Raw genomic sequence first — 14,953 nt, forward strand, 5'->3', positions numbered from 1 at the left:
TTCACACCCAAGACACCCAACCCCAAATCAGCCACGACCCATGAGGTCTCCCTGACAGTGAAGCAGCTTCCTCCCTAACTATGGCAAGCATTCATTTGAGCCTTCCAGGCCATACAATATCTCATTGGATCCACATAACCACCCTGGGAGGGTCTGTCCTTCATCCAGTCTGTCCCTAAGGCAGAGAGCCTCCTTTACCAGTTGAGGAGACAAGGCCCACCCTGAGTCAGCAGACCTGGGTTCAAATCCTACACTAAGTCGGGTACCTGACCTGAGTTTCCCCAATGCATAACATAGTGCTTGGACTTGTCCTTGGAGGTCCCTTCTAGGTTCAGTCTTTGAAATGCCTATGATTATGCCAAAGAGCCACAGGAGCCCCAAGAACAGCATAAGTCAGGCACAGCTAGCTGAACACCCCACCTGACCATTCTGAGGAAGCACCCAAGAGTCATCAGACTGGTTCAAAGTCTGATGGTTCTCGAGCCAGAGCAACTGGAGGCCCATCTTCACTCCTGGAGGCTCAACTTAACTGCTGGAGGCTCAACAGCACAGATGGAGGCTCATCTTCCCCACTGGAGGCCCGTCTTCACTGATGGAGGTTCATCTTCACTGCTGGGGGCCCATCTTCACAGTTGGAGGCTCCACTTCACTGCTGGAGGCCCATCTTCACTGCTGGAGGCAGAGATGTCTTCAATTATCCCAAGAGTCCAGTTAACACAAAGGACACAGCCCCAGGAGAGGGTGTAAAGGGCAGGTTGGGACTGGATGGTGGGAGAATCTCGCCAATCCTCAGACCCGTGCCGGAGGCTCTGGGAGGCAAAGAGCTCCCTTTGCTAAAGCCACAGGACCGTGGCTCCAGATCTGCAAGGGCCCCAGTATGATTTCATCGACTCTCCTCTGGCTCTCCCTCATCCTTCCAGTGGCTGACTGCTCCTGCCTGTGGGCTCTGGACTGGCCTGGCCAGAGGTGGGCTTTAGACCCAGGAGGTCTTCTCGCCCAACAGAGGTGGCCTGTGTTCTCTCCTAGGTCACTCCTCCCTCCAGTGGCAGACCACTTCAGACCAGTGTTTGGCTGCTGTCCGGGTCTGGTCCATGCATGTATCCAGTCCCTTCTTCCTTAGCCCTCTCAGGCTCCCTAGGTCCCAACTTCCTGATTTGTTTTCTCCAGGACAACAATTCCCCTGTTCCACTCCCCCTACTCATTTCCCCACAATCTGATGCAAGCTTCCTCTCTTCAAAGTTTCCACCCAAAAGCCTTCTCTAAAAAACACAGCAACCTATGTAAGGAACTCTCCTTCTTCCTCTGAGGCCTCCAGGACAGACTTGTCCAAGGAGACCCAGGTAACAAAGGCAAGACTGGAACCCAGATCCTTTGCCTCCAGAACCTTAAAAGATATAAAGAGTGGAGTCCATTGTTGTTATTCTCCTCTAGATGCTAGGGAGCCAGGGAGGCATTGTGAGCAGAATGGCACCTACGTGTCCTCCACCATGGAGCCAATCAGTGGTAGAGCCATTGGGTGGTAGAGCCATAGGGTGGTAAAGTCATTGGGTAGTAGAGCCATTTGGTGATGGAGTCATTGGATGCCAGAGCCATAGGATGGTAGAGTCATTGGGTGGTAGAGCCACTGGGTGGCAGAGCCATAGGGTGGTAAATTCATTGGGTGGTGGAGTCACTAGTTGGCAGAGCTTTTGGGTAGCAGAGCAGGGAGATGATGCTGAGGATTCTGGAGTTTGAAAACTCCAACCAACCAATGAGCAGGGACCAAAGCTTCTGGAATGATGCTGGAAGCTGACTAGGCAAACCCTGAGCACTCCTTCCATCTCACCGGGTCTGAAAGGGAGCCAGGAGTCTGGTGTGTCTGCTTGCCCAGGGCAGCACAGCTGCCCCCACCCCAGCCACACAATGGGGAGTTGAATGGGAGCACATACTGGCAGGCAGTGGGCATGAAATAGACTCACCCGGACCCTGCCCAGCAGCATGTCCCAAGAAAAGGATTCTCTTTAGAGATGGAAGGAGTGGCAGAGTTCTCTGAGTGAAACCCCCTCATTCTACAGTGAGGGGAAACTGAGGTACAAAAGAGGAAGCTGAGGATCATTAGTCTAATAATAAGATAAATAGTAAAGATAGACTATCCCCTCATACTCAAACTTTGTACCAAACCACAAGAATTTCTACTTTTATAATGTTCTAGGTTTATCACAGAATTCTTTTTTATTTTTATTTTTTTTTTGAAGGAGCTGGTGAACTAGATCCTAGGGATAAAGGCTTGGACCTGTGACTTGATTAGTCCAGGGAATTCCTTTCCATTATTTATAATTTAGGAGAGCTGCCTAAGGAAATGAGAAGTGACTTGTCCAGGGTTACATAGTCAGTATGTGTTAGACACAGGATTTGAACCCAGGGTTTCTTAGACTCCAGGTCAGCTCTCTATCCAACCCACAACACTGCTACTCTGGTATGACCTAACTCATCTGAGGTTTATGTCCTCTATTATGCAGATGAGGAAACTGAATTAGAGAGTCCCATAGTTAGCTGGTATCTGGGGTCTTTCTGATCCAAGGTCAGTCCTCACTCTAAAAGCTACTGAAATTTGAACTCAGGTCCTTAGCTCTTGAGCCCAGCATTCTATGGTGGGGTCCCTTGTTCTCAAGGAGTCCAGGACCCTGAGGGATAGAAGGAAGGATGGGGCTGAGGTTCTAGGTCACTCACAGGACCTGGGAGAAGCACCTGGGCACATGCCCATCGACTACCCACTCCATGAGCTCCAGGAGGACCAACAGTCTCGTCTCCATCTATTTTCAAACAAGGGTGAGAGCAGACCAAGAGCCTGGGCAGCCACTAAGACAAGGGTCAGATTGGCCATGTGGACCCTGAAGTAGGGGGAAGGGCAATGATGAATAGGACACATGTCACATCCAAGAGAAGGGGGCACGGTGTGGGCTCAGGCTTCCTGGCAGGGCAGACAAGGCAGTTGAACAACCTCCACCAACAGCCTCGGTCCCGGGTTTTCCTTGATGCTGATGTCCCAAGAACAAGAGGGAGATGGCAGTCCAACTCCACCTCCTGCCCCCCCTTACCCCTAGAGGAACCATGCATCTTGGGCAGCATCAGGTTCATAGCCAGTGGGCATCCGATACCTTCGGGTACAGGAAATTCACTACCTCCCAAGGCAGCTCAAATTGAGAGGAAGAGTTTCATGACTTCCCACCCAAACCAGTCTGACCAGCTTCCCCCAGCTCCTGACTCTGCCCTCCGGGGTCAAGAGAACAAGGCTGAGCCCTCTTCCCTGCCACAGACAGACCCAGTCTATAATATATCTATAGTGGGGCACGCCTAGGCCCCTCACTAGCCCAGCTGCCCTCCTCTGGACATTTTCCAACATTGACTTCTACCAGGGCACCGAGAATAGGTCACAAGATTAAGGGTGGGGGCATACTGACCAGTTCAGAGGGCAACAGAACAATGCCCCTTCCAAGCCTGGATGGTACTAAGAGAGTGGGAACAAATGATAGTGGGTTTTTGGATTCAGAGTGGGGGAAACCAAGGCTCAAGGAGGGTCCCACAGTTAGGGATGGTCAGCACTGGAGTTCCAGGGCCTGGACTCCAGGGTCAGAGCTTTCTCTGGGTCTTTGTTCCCCCCGCCCCGGATGCTGCAGAAGCTGGCTGGAGCCCTGCCACAGGCCCTCCACACTCCTGGCTGCCTGCTCTCTGTCCTTCCTAAACTGGAAATGCTGGCCTCCTGAGGGGGTCTAAGCAGAGCAAAGGCCGAAGCTCGCCTAGGACACTCCTCCTAGGACACGCAGCCAAAGATGGAGGGGGCCGGGCTGAGCTGGCCGCCTGCCCGGCCTGAGGCTCCAGAGTCAGGACAACACCAGCCCGCTCCGACCAGACAGCTTCGCTCCTGGACAGCTTCCGGGCAGGCCCGGGAGATCCCCAAATGGGAGGGAGCAGGATGCTTCCTGGTGACTAGGGTGCAGGGTGCTGGGATGCTCAAGGGCCCCCCTCAGAGGGAGGGAAGATAGATGTCCTTTGCAGGCTAAGAGAACATATCTCATTTTCCTAGGATTTTACAGGAACAGTAGAAAGGGACTGCAGAGGCCTCCCAGCCTTATTTTACAGAGAAGGAAACTGAGGCCCAGCATGGGGAAGGGACCCACCCAGAGTCACACAGCTGGCATATGTCTGAGAAGGGAGGTGAATCCAGAGCTTGTGTTCAGTTCCCCTGCCCACCCTTCTATACCGCCCCTCAAAACAGTCAGTGAGGTAGAAATGGGTGCATGGCAGGGGAGGCTGGCAGCCTGGCAGGCCTGCCCGATGCCACATCCTGTTTTCTATCTTTGGGGCAAGACCAGGGCCCTCAGCCACAGCCCACAGGACTTTCTCAGGCAACCCAATGGGTGACAACATTCTCCACGTCCACTTGCTCTAGCTGTCGCCGCCACCCCCACTGGATCTTGGCAGCATCCAAACCTCCGGGCCCCTCCTCTATCTCACCCAACTTTCACAAAGCGACCAAAATCTCCTTCCTCCAGAGAGTAATCAGCACTCCCCTGCTCTCTAAGGCTCAATAGTTCCCTATTGCCTCTAAGAATAAATCAATTCTCAAGATCAGCATTCGAGGCTCTGCCATCTGGCACTGTGCTACCTTTACATACATTTCTTTGGAGTTCTGACCCAGAGCCCCCATTCCATTTGCCCTTCCTAGCCCCAGGCACATGTGGAAGGAGGTCAGTCCTTGGCCTGGCAGGGTCTCCCTGGATCCCACTCCATCTCTCCCTGGTTTAGGATGACCAGAATTAACAGGCTCCTTCCCAGAGCTTTTAACCCATTCCTCCAGAGTGAAGTTTGGAGTTGGCATTTCTTTGTCCCTGGAATCAATCAGCGTCCCTAAATCTTTACAATGGAAGGCTGGAGCAGTGACCGCATCTTGGGATGGGAGTCCCCTCCATGACATTCCCCAAGAGTTGTCCTCACATACTTCAGTTAATGGGGAGCTCATTACTTTGCAAGGCAGTCCCCTTGATGATGATGATGATTATACAAACTAAGGGTTTTATAGATTTACCACCCAATGGCTGCCTCCATCTACCCCTGTGAGGTGGGTAGTGTGAGAGATGCAAACACCATTTTATAAAAACCACCACTCTGGACATCGGTAACACTGGCTCTGGTCCCCATTTTACAAAGACACCGAGGTTCACCCAGAGTCACTCAGATAGGAAGCATCTGAGACAGTATAAGAGCATGAGAATCATGGGCCTGGAGGAGATCTCAGGAGCCATCAACCCAAATCCTCTCATCTTATAGCATGGGAAACTGAGGCACAGGATAGGGTCATTTGTCCATGTAAATCACGGGATCCTAGTCCTCAAGTTTCAAAGGACCTCAGTGACTATCTACCCTCTCATTGTGCAGAGGAAGAAACTGAGGCATAGGGAGCTAGGTCTTTTAGTAACCCATCACTGCTTCTCAGAATCTGCAATCCCACAGTTAGAGAAGGCCAGAGATGGGCCTCCAATCCTGACCTGCCTCAGGGCATCCCCCTTCCCCATCTCCTTGGCTTCCTGCTTCCCCAACATAGAGGGGAGAAGGGGGAGCCTGGCCCTGTCAACTCTGCCTCCGGCCTCATCTCCACCATGGAAAAGTTGGCCTGAATAAGCAGATTCCCCTCCGGATAAGAGAGCCCCTTCGGGGCACAGCACTTCCACTCCCCGGGGTGGGGGGGGTGGAGGAGGAATGACCCAGATAAAGCCAAGTTGTTAAAGACACCTAGCAATGGAGTTTGGTTTTTAGCCTCAGAATATATTAACATATGTTTGCATACATTAAAACAAATCTACCTTTTAAAATAACTCCTCTTCCCCCCCCCCCCAAAACAGAAAAGGCTCAGGCTGCCCATAGCAGAAGCTCTAGAACCCAACTCCTGAGCATAGGAGCTTTGAGGCTTGTAGTCCCAAGGTAGGCTGGCCTAGGTGGGAAGCTCAGTGGTTAGCACAGCTGGCTAACTTCTGAAGGGGTTGATTCTGGAAAAATTCCTCTATTTCCTCATCTGTAAAATCTCTCCTGTTTCTCCACCCAATGATCCAGGCTATGCTGGAGGATCAACCCCCCACCTTGGCCTAAGGGCCTCCTAGGGTCCTTGAGGCAAGGGGGACACTCTGGGTCTTTCCCCCTACAGGTCCCAAAACAGGGGATGAGGAGCAGAAGGCCTTCTAACCTCACAGATGAGTCTTACTTGGGCTATCTTGATTTCTGGCTGGCCTGCACCACAAGATGACAACCATTCCAGAAGGGGGATGGGAGGGGGCAAAGAATTCCTCTGGCCACTGTCCCATCATCGCAAACTTAATGGTAGACACCCAGGGAAAATGAGCCGATCACTCATCCATTCATCCCATGGCTCAGAAGACAATGCAAGCTTGTGAATCATTTTATTAAAAAGGAACTGGGGCCATTCACAGAACTAGGAGCAGGAAGGGTCCTTACCACAGAGATCCCTGTATTGACCAAGAAGGAAACTGAGCTCAGAGAAGGCAAACTTGGCTAAGGTTGCTCAACTGCAGAGCTGAGTTGGGAACCCAGTTCTCCTGATCTTCTTCCACCCCCATCTAGGGCTCTTTGGACCCCAATATGCTGCCTCTGTTAGGTGTGGAAGCCCCTCAGATAGCCCCACTGGGAGGCTCTCCACCTCCATTCCTCCAAGCTGCACTCCAACTCTTCCTCCAGTGGGCCCTGTACCCCTCTCCCCTTCCCACCTTCTGAGTCAGCTTCCTCCATCATCCCCTCCCTCTTTCTCCCATTTTGCCTTTCCTTTGCTACTGGCTCCTTTCTGGCTGTCTACGGAAACAAAAACAACCCTAACACCTTCTTGGGACACTGTCATTTTTTCATGAAATTTCTTGGGGGGGGTGGTCTACACTGCTGGCTCTCACTCCTATTACTACCCATAACCTTTGGAATTTCTTGAAATCTGACTTCTGCAAAGCTGATGATCTGTTTTTCTCCAAGGTTACCAGTGATATTCCAAGAACTAAAACCTGAGGTCTGCTTTCCACTTCATCTTCTCAGCATCCCCTTCCTGGAAAGCTAGCTTCCTTCCCTCCTTCCTTCTCTCTCTCTCTCTCTCTCTCTCTCTCTCTCTCTCTCTCTCTCTCTCCCTCCCTCCCTCCCTCCCTCCCTCTCTCCCTCCATGTGTGTGTGTGTGTGTGTGTGTGTGTGTGTGTGTCTTCCTCATCTTTGCTATGTGACATCTCTTGGCAGTGCCATGAGTTGGCCTCAGACACTTGAACAAGTCCCTTAAACACTATCTGCCTCAGTTTCTCCATCTGTAAAACAAGAGCATACATTACAGAGGAGATTCCTTTGTCTATAATCAGGATTACAGAGTTTCTGAGATGCCTTCTAGCTCTCCACTTCTAAGATTCTGAGGCTCAGTGATCCCCAAGGGCCTCCCTTCCAGCTCACGTGCTCCTACCATCTACTTCCTATCTCATCCTGGAGTGTAGATGCCATTCTCAGCTTTGGGATCTCATCAAGTTCCAAGGGCTCACTAATTGCCTTGAGGCAGAGGACTTCCCAGTCTCTCCAGATCCAAACTCTCTTCTCTCCTCTCTCCTCCCTGTCCCCTGTCCCCAGGAGGACCCTTCCTAACTGGTCACCTTGTTTCCTGCCTCTGCCCTTTGGAATACATCCACCACAAAATGACCAAAGTAATATTCTCAGGACAGTCTAACCATGCTCCAAAACTTTCTGACAGTGGATCCCTACTGTACCTTTAGTCCGTCTGGAATTTAAGAGTCTCCACAGCCTAGAACTATCTGACCATCTTAGTCTTATCTCACTCATCCTCCTTCCCATACTCTCCATTCCAGGCCTGTTGAACCACTAGAGGTTTCCTAAGCTCACCTCTCCAACTATCTCCCACCTCCACACATTTGTCCAAGCCTTTCCCCACACCTAGAATATAAATCTTCACCTCTGGTTCCAACTGTTAGAATTTTCTCTTCCTTCAGGGCTCACCTCGGTTGCCAGCAGACTTTTCCTGATTTGGGGGGAAGGTGAGGAGGAAGAGGGTCAAATAAGTTCTCTTCCTTAAGAAATTTTCCTAGAATACTTTGGAGGTCCCATAGGAAGATCTCAGTTTATATGTGCTAAGCATCAAGGCTAGAAAAGTAAAACAGCCCTGCCCTCATGCAGTGTACATTCCAAGGTGGGGGGCTAAGGAGGAGGCATGACATGGCAGAGACAACAATCGATGATGCCACACTCTTCAACCTCTCCCTGGCCTCTCTGGGCCTCCCAGTGTAATCCATCCATCTTCCCTCTACTGAACCCTCCATCCCCCAGGCCTTCCTTGGGTCTTCCAAAACCTTGGAGTTGTACCGGTGATGTACCAGGCTTGTCCATCTATCTTCTCTCCTCCCCACAGGTCAGGTCGAATTTGTGGACCTTTCCCATCATGGGTAATTGAGCTGATGCCTGTCACCAAAGCCCCTTGTCTTCTTTTGACCCTAACTTGGCAAATACTCAGACCCTCTCCCTGCCCCCAGAGGAAGAGACCAGTTAAGATGGCTCATAAATCCCCCCCCCCCCCAATGAAAGACAAACTTGGCTCTATCCTTGTCACGGAGGTCAGGGATTCTGCTGACGGTGAAGTCCTCCACATGAAGACAAAAGAGCAGTTTGAGGATGGGGGCTGACCCTGCCACAACTATGACAAGAGAAGAAACACTAGTTTCCTGCCTCAGTTTCATTATATACAAAATGGGGCAAATAATCCTGGCCAAGACTTTCTCAGAGAGAGACAGAGACAGAGACACAGACACAGAGACAGAGAGAGACAGAGAGAGAGAAGAGAGACAGAAAGAGAGACAGAGAGAGAGACAGACAGAGAGAGAGAGAGAGAGAGAGAGAGAGAGAGAGAGAGAGAGAGAGAAGCTCATATGGGTGTCTCAAATCCCACAAATATTTGTTAAGAGTAAAACTGAAAACAAAGTGGATATCCACCAAATGGGGCATAATCATCATAAAAAAATACAATATTTTAAGGTTGACTCATTTGAGCTTCTCATAGTGAACCAGGGAGGTTGATGCTCCATTTTACAGATAAAGAAACTGAGGCAAATAGTCACCCAGCAAGGTAATTTGGTGGCTCAGTGGACAGAGCTCTGGGTCTATAGTCAAGAAGATGTGATTTCAAATCCTGCTTCAGACACATACTGGCTGTATGACCCTGTGTTAGTCTCTTAACTTAAAGGCATCTGGGGACTGATCCCAGAATCAGGAAGACCTGAGTTCAAAACCCAGCCTCAGCCATTTACCGGTTGTGTGAGTCTAGGCAGGTCTCTGTCTGCCTCAGTTTCCTCCTCTGTAAAAATGGAGATAATAAGTTCTTAAAATGCTAGTGATCAGTGTAAGGACTAGATCAGTTACAGACTTTATCCCAAGGCTACAATCCTGTAAGTAGCTAAGTCAGAATTGGAACCCAGGTCTTCCTTCTCTTCCCACCATTCTACAACTCCCATCAAGACCCCTCCCAGAGAAATGAAATGCTTTGGAAAACCCACCAAGGGCTCGATGGAGGGGAAGAGCTCAGGTATAATATCACTGCCATTATTTCATTCATTTCTTCATTCAGGTAGAAAAGAGATGAGCCTTGTTTTAGCTGAGTCCAGAATGCAGAACCAGGAGCAAGGAGTCCAGGATGCAAAGGGGCAAATTTGGGCTTGAAGCCCACAAAGTCATCCTGTTAATAAGGACTCTCTCATGGGTAGTGAGTTCCCTATCACTAGAGGTATCCAAGCAGAAGCAGAATGACCTCCTAGTGGAGGCTACTGCAGTCAGATATGGTCTAGGTCAGGTGGCTTCAGAGGCTCCTCCCAACCTAAATATTCCCTAGTCTATGGTCCCTCTCAGCTCTGACACCCCCTCCCAACTCTAAATTCTAAGAAGAGCCCAGGGCCAGAGTGATGGGGGGGGGGGTCTGGGCTGGGCTGGAAGCCTGAAGGATACAGAGGAGGGGATGGATGAGAGTTAATAAAAAGAAATCAAATCCCTGGGGCCATGGATGCTGACAATCCCAGAATCCTGCCTGCCCAAGGCCAGCAGTGACAAAAGCGACAAAGGGGCTGAGGTTTCAGCCCCCACCCCCACCCCCACCCCCCACCTAGGAGGGATGAAGCCTCTGCCTGAAAAGCATGTTCACTGCGAGTACACAAATAAACGCTGTGCGATCCCACACGGCGGCCACAGAGAGAGCATCTGTGACTTCACAGGATCTAAAAATGGACGATGACTTCACTTGAGCAAATCTGCAAATGAGAGGAGGGGGGCAGTTTGTGGATCCTCGGCCACCCCAGCTCAAATGACAGCCTCCCCCTCCCAAGGCATTTCTAGAACTGGTGTCTGGCAACGAGGCTGAAGAAGGGTCGGTGGATAGCAGAGAGAAGGGGGAAAGGGCTCCCAAATGAGTTGCTCTATAAACCCTATAGCCACACTGTGCTGATTCTCAGTTTCCCCATCTATAAGATGGGGGTTGATCATCCTTGTCCTTCTTCTACCTTTAGCAATCATACATGAGGCTATGGCCAAGTCCTGCTTTTGTCAATTGGTCCATGGCTGACCTCTTCCCACCCCTGCCCACACTTGGTTCCATTGTCCATCCAACCAAACAAGGCCAGGGAACAGCTAGGATGCCCCATTCCCCAGGTGAAGAAAAGGAGGTCCAAGGGTCATAGGTGGGATTAGAACTAATATCTCCCAGACTCCATTCTCCCAGGCTGCCCAGGAGGAGAAAACAGCAGCCTCAGATATAAACGCCTTTTCCCAAGAAACTCAAAGACGGTAGAGCAGCAGCAGCCCAGCAGCTATGTTCGTTGTTTCTCACGGCTCCGGTCCCTGGCCAAATCACAAAAGGACAGCATCTCAGTGTCTTGAAAACTGAAGGTCTGTTTGGCTACAATGGAGAGATTAACTTCCCTACATACATATGAGGGTGGATTAAAAAAAAATAATCCAACCAAAAGCGACCATCTGGGTAATCTCTGAATTTAGAAATGTAATCTGGATGTTTCAGTGTGAATAAAGGAAATAGGTTCCGGATGGAATCCAACACCTATCTTGGAGCTGACCCAAGAAAATGGCAACCCACCATCCAGAAAACAGTGGCCAAGCTCCGATGCCAAGGGAATCCCAACATCCTGGAATCCTAGCATCTGAGGCGTCTCAGGGAGGGGCCTCAAAGGTCACCATGCCAAACTGGTGCCACCCTGTCTCCATCTGAAGACCTCCAAGCATGGGAAGCTCACTCCATTTATAGGTGGCCATAACACTTGGGCAACCCTTATCTGGAAGAGTCAGCGGCCAGTCCAGCCCAAATCATCCCCTTAAGTCACTTCTTCCTGCTCCTGGTTCTTCTGCCCTCTGGGGTCAAGCAAAGAGGGCTAATGGCCCTTGGGATAATTGAAGGAGGCCATCAGGATCCCCCATGAGCCTTTTAGCTTCTTCAGTTCTCTTCACAATGTGGCCCCTTCTCAGCTTTCCAGTCATCTTGCTTCCAGGCTAGGCTCTCCTTCCCTTACTCTATGATCCAGCCCTAGTGGCCAGCTGGCTGCTTCTCATCTGTGATACTCCACATCTCCCATCCCTGTGCCTTTGCACTGTTCTTCCCACTGGCCTCCAAGCCCTGGCTTTCTTTAAGCCTCGGCTCAACGCCAATTTCTCCAGGAAACCTCTCTTGGTTGTCTTTCATCCACTATGGATCTGTTTTGTAGGGTCTTCTCTAGGCTAGACATCCCGAAGCTGGCTTCATACTGGTCAGTCAACACATCCGTTCGTTAAGCACCTGCAAGGCACTGGTCCGAAAACCTCTCATTATGCCGGTCATGGGCAGCTGCCATCATGTGACAGACAGACAGCCAGGTATGGAGTCAGGAGGTTCAAATCTGATATTGATTGCCTGGATCCTGGACAAGTTAAACACTATTTACCTCAGTTTCCTCAACTGTAAAATGGGCATAATAATAATAATAATAATAATAATAATAATAATAATATCTACCTCAGAGGCCTGTTACAGGTATCAAATGAGATCATATTTGTAAAAATGCTGGCACATCAGAGATGCTCTAGAACGGCTTATTCCCACCCCTCCTCCACCCTCAGGGAAGGCTTCATGATGGAGATGGGAGCCCAAGCTTGGCCTTAAAAGAAGGGAGGAAAGGACTTCAGAAGATGGAGATGAGAGAAAGCCATCCTAGGTAAGGAGACAGTGTGAGCAAAGACATGGAAGGGGGAAGGGAGGATGGAGACCCAAGAGAGGGCGTTGTCCACTTTCACTGGAGAGGAGAGTGTCTAGCCTGTCTACCCCACTCCCACCATCATGCAGCCCTGCTTCCCAAATTCCATCTGTTTAGGCTTCGAGGTCTGAAAGATGCTCATCTAGCTGCAGAATGTTATCTCCTCTGCTTCTCCTTCTCTCCCCTTTTCCTCTCCTTCACTTCTCCATTTCTCCTCCCCTCCACTTCTCCTCTCCTCCATTTCTCTCTTCTCTTCCACTTCTCAGATGAAGAAAAGAAGTTGAGACCCCAGGAGGGAAGGTCTGAGTTTTGGCCATCACCATACAGATAAGTTCACCTAAGCCTCTTCTTCCCTAGCCTAGCCTGGACATACCTGAGGGCTCCAGCTTCCAGGGTCCTAAAGCCCTCTACCCCAGATCGCAGGCACCAGGGAGGGGCAGAGGAAGAGCCATCTTGCAGGGATCCTCAGGGTCCTGTTCCTTGCCTGGGTGACCTCATAGAAGTCCATCCCTTTCTCTGGGTCTCAGTGTTCTCTATCAAATGGGACCAGCTGAGTTCTGAGACCCTTCCAACTCTAAACTTTGTGCTTGTCTGTCCTAGAATAAGGGAACAGATTCAAAAGAAGATGCTGAGGTCCAGAGAGAGCCAGGGGACCTGACCAAGGTCACACTCCTTGTTAGTGGCAGAGACGGGACTCAAGTCTCCAGACTGAGATTATGTTTCATCCTGGTTCTCCCCTCCCCCTCCCCCTCCCCAGGGTCAATTGAGAATTGGGCAGGGGAGGGGGTTGTCGAGCGTGGACATGACCTTTCCAGGAAACTGCCAGCCCAGGCTTTCTTTTCCCTAGTGACCAGGCCTGCACTGCTGGCTCCAGGAGCCCTGGAGACCTTGTTCCAGCCTGCCCCGGGCTGGCCCAACCCCAGAGTACACAGTGAATGGGAAAAACCTATGGCTTGGCAGGTTGTGGATTTTCTGACAATAGAGGGTTTCAGCTCCCTCCCCATCCCCACCCCCACCCTGCTGCTGTTGCAACAACACCTTGGGGGTGGGGGAGGATCAGGAAAACAGCAGGAGAGCTCAATCCTGAAGAGGTGAAAGGGACTGAAGTGGGAGATTAGGACTCCCAGGCCACCCAACTCAACCCCCTCCTTTTACAGAGCAGTAAACTGAGGCACAGTGAAGTGACTGCATAAGATTACAGCTAGGAGCCTTGATCTGAACTGGGTGACCTCTCCGAGGCCACTGGGCCCAACCACATCATTTTATAAAACAGTAAACTGAGGTCCTGGAAAGAAAAGTGATTTGCCCAAGGTCACAGGAATAGTCAACAGAAAAAGTTGGACTTCCAGGCCGTGGACTTTCGGGCTGGACCAGGCCAGGGTCAGCAAAGAAAATTGCTGACCTTGAAATTGGATCTGTGACCTTGAGCCAGCCTTCTCCTCACCCTGGGCCTCAGTATCCTCACCTGTAAAATGGGAAGAGTAAACACCTGCACCCTTGATCTCCTAGCATTTTGTAAAGTTTAAAGTCCCACTGGAAACAGGAGACAAGATAGGATCAGGGGGCTTGGAGCTAAGAAGGATCAGTTTTTTTTACTTTAAAAATAAGGAAACTGAGGCCTAGAGAGAGAGAGAGCACAGGGTTTGCTCAAGATCACACAACGAACTTGGGATAGAGCTGGGAGCAAGAACCTGGCTCTCAGTCTCAGTTCCTGGAGGCTGTCAGCTCTGGGCCACCATGATGGGTAGGGGCACCAGGGACAGTGGCAGTCACCCCCCCCCCCAATCCATCTCCTCTCTCCCTCTGTCTCTTTCTGTCTGATCTGGGTGTCTTAACCTCACCCCACCCCCAACTCTGGATTCACATCAACTGACCCAGGCTGCTCCAAAGTGGGTTTCACCTATTCTGGGAGGATAGAGGTCTCTGCTAATAGAGGATGAACAACCCCTTGTAGAGGGCGTGGGAAGGGGGATTCCTGCTCCTCAGCAGGATGATCTGTTTCCTCAGCTTCTCTCAATTCTAGCCTGAAGTTTTTTGGGTATTCAGTGCCCCAGAGGTCTCCCCTTTTCAGCTCACTCCAAGATAGTAAGGGAAAAAACTCTTGATTTCCAAGCTAACAACTCAAAGTAATGAGTGAAAAGAAGCTCCAGAGAGACAAACTTTGAAGGGGAAAAAACCTCAAACCATCAGAGCTGACCCCAAATGGAAGGAGCTGCCTTAAAAGGAAGTAAATTCCTGTCACAGAAGGGATGGATGCCCATTGCTTAGGAATGTTGCATGAGGGGTTCAGGTGTGGGTGGGATGACATCATAACTCACATCAATCAGTGGTTGGGGAGAAGATACAAATGTCTGGCATGCAGAAACTTATCTGAGCCCACCGACAGCCCCCACTGGGTGAGCACAAGCCCAGTCATAGGCTCACCCTTGGCCAAGAAGCCAATGGACACCAGAGGCAGAATTCAGATTCTGGTATTCCTCACTCCCAGCCCAGCACATTCACCCATGAGCCAGATGCTACCTGGTTGGTACAAAGGCGATTTTCTCCTGATTTCTCCTGATAAACTGAGGCCCAGAAAAGCCAACTGACCATTGTGCCATCAACAGCCCCCACTGGGTGAGCATAAGCCCAGTCAGACTCATCTGTGGCCAAGAAGC

General features: G+C 50.6%; 1 protein-coding gene across 12 annotated transcripts in view; it reads right to left on the reverse strand.

Annotated features, from left to right (window-relative positions):
- ARVCF (ARVCF delta catenin family member) overlaps window positions 1–14,953 on the reverse strand; it is a 337,170-nt gene that overhangs the window by 82,372 nt on the left and 239,845 nt on the right. Inside the window, exon 1 of one of the 12 annotated variants that reach the window (XM_074206517.1) lies at window positions 421–3,850. The exons of the other annotated variants lie outside the window; for them this stretch is intronic. Coding sequence (XP_074062618.1) covers window positions 421–504 — 84 coding nt within the window. The 5' untranslated portion in view covers window positions 505–3,850. Of the gene's footprint in view, window positions 1–420; window positions 3,851–14,953 lie in introns of those variants that run through there. 12 annotated transcript variants of the gene reach the window in all.

This window comes from Macrotis lagotis, chromosome X (genome assembly GCF_037893015.1).
Source record: "Macrotis lagotis isolate mMagLag1 chromosome X, bilby.v1.9.chrom.fasta, whole genome shotgun sequence".
In the NCBI taxonomy this organism is placed as follows: Eukaryota; Metazoa; Chordata; class Mammalia; order Peramelemorphia; family Peramelidae; genus Macrotis; species Macrotis lagotis.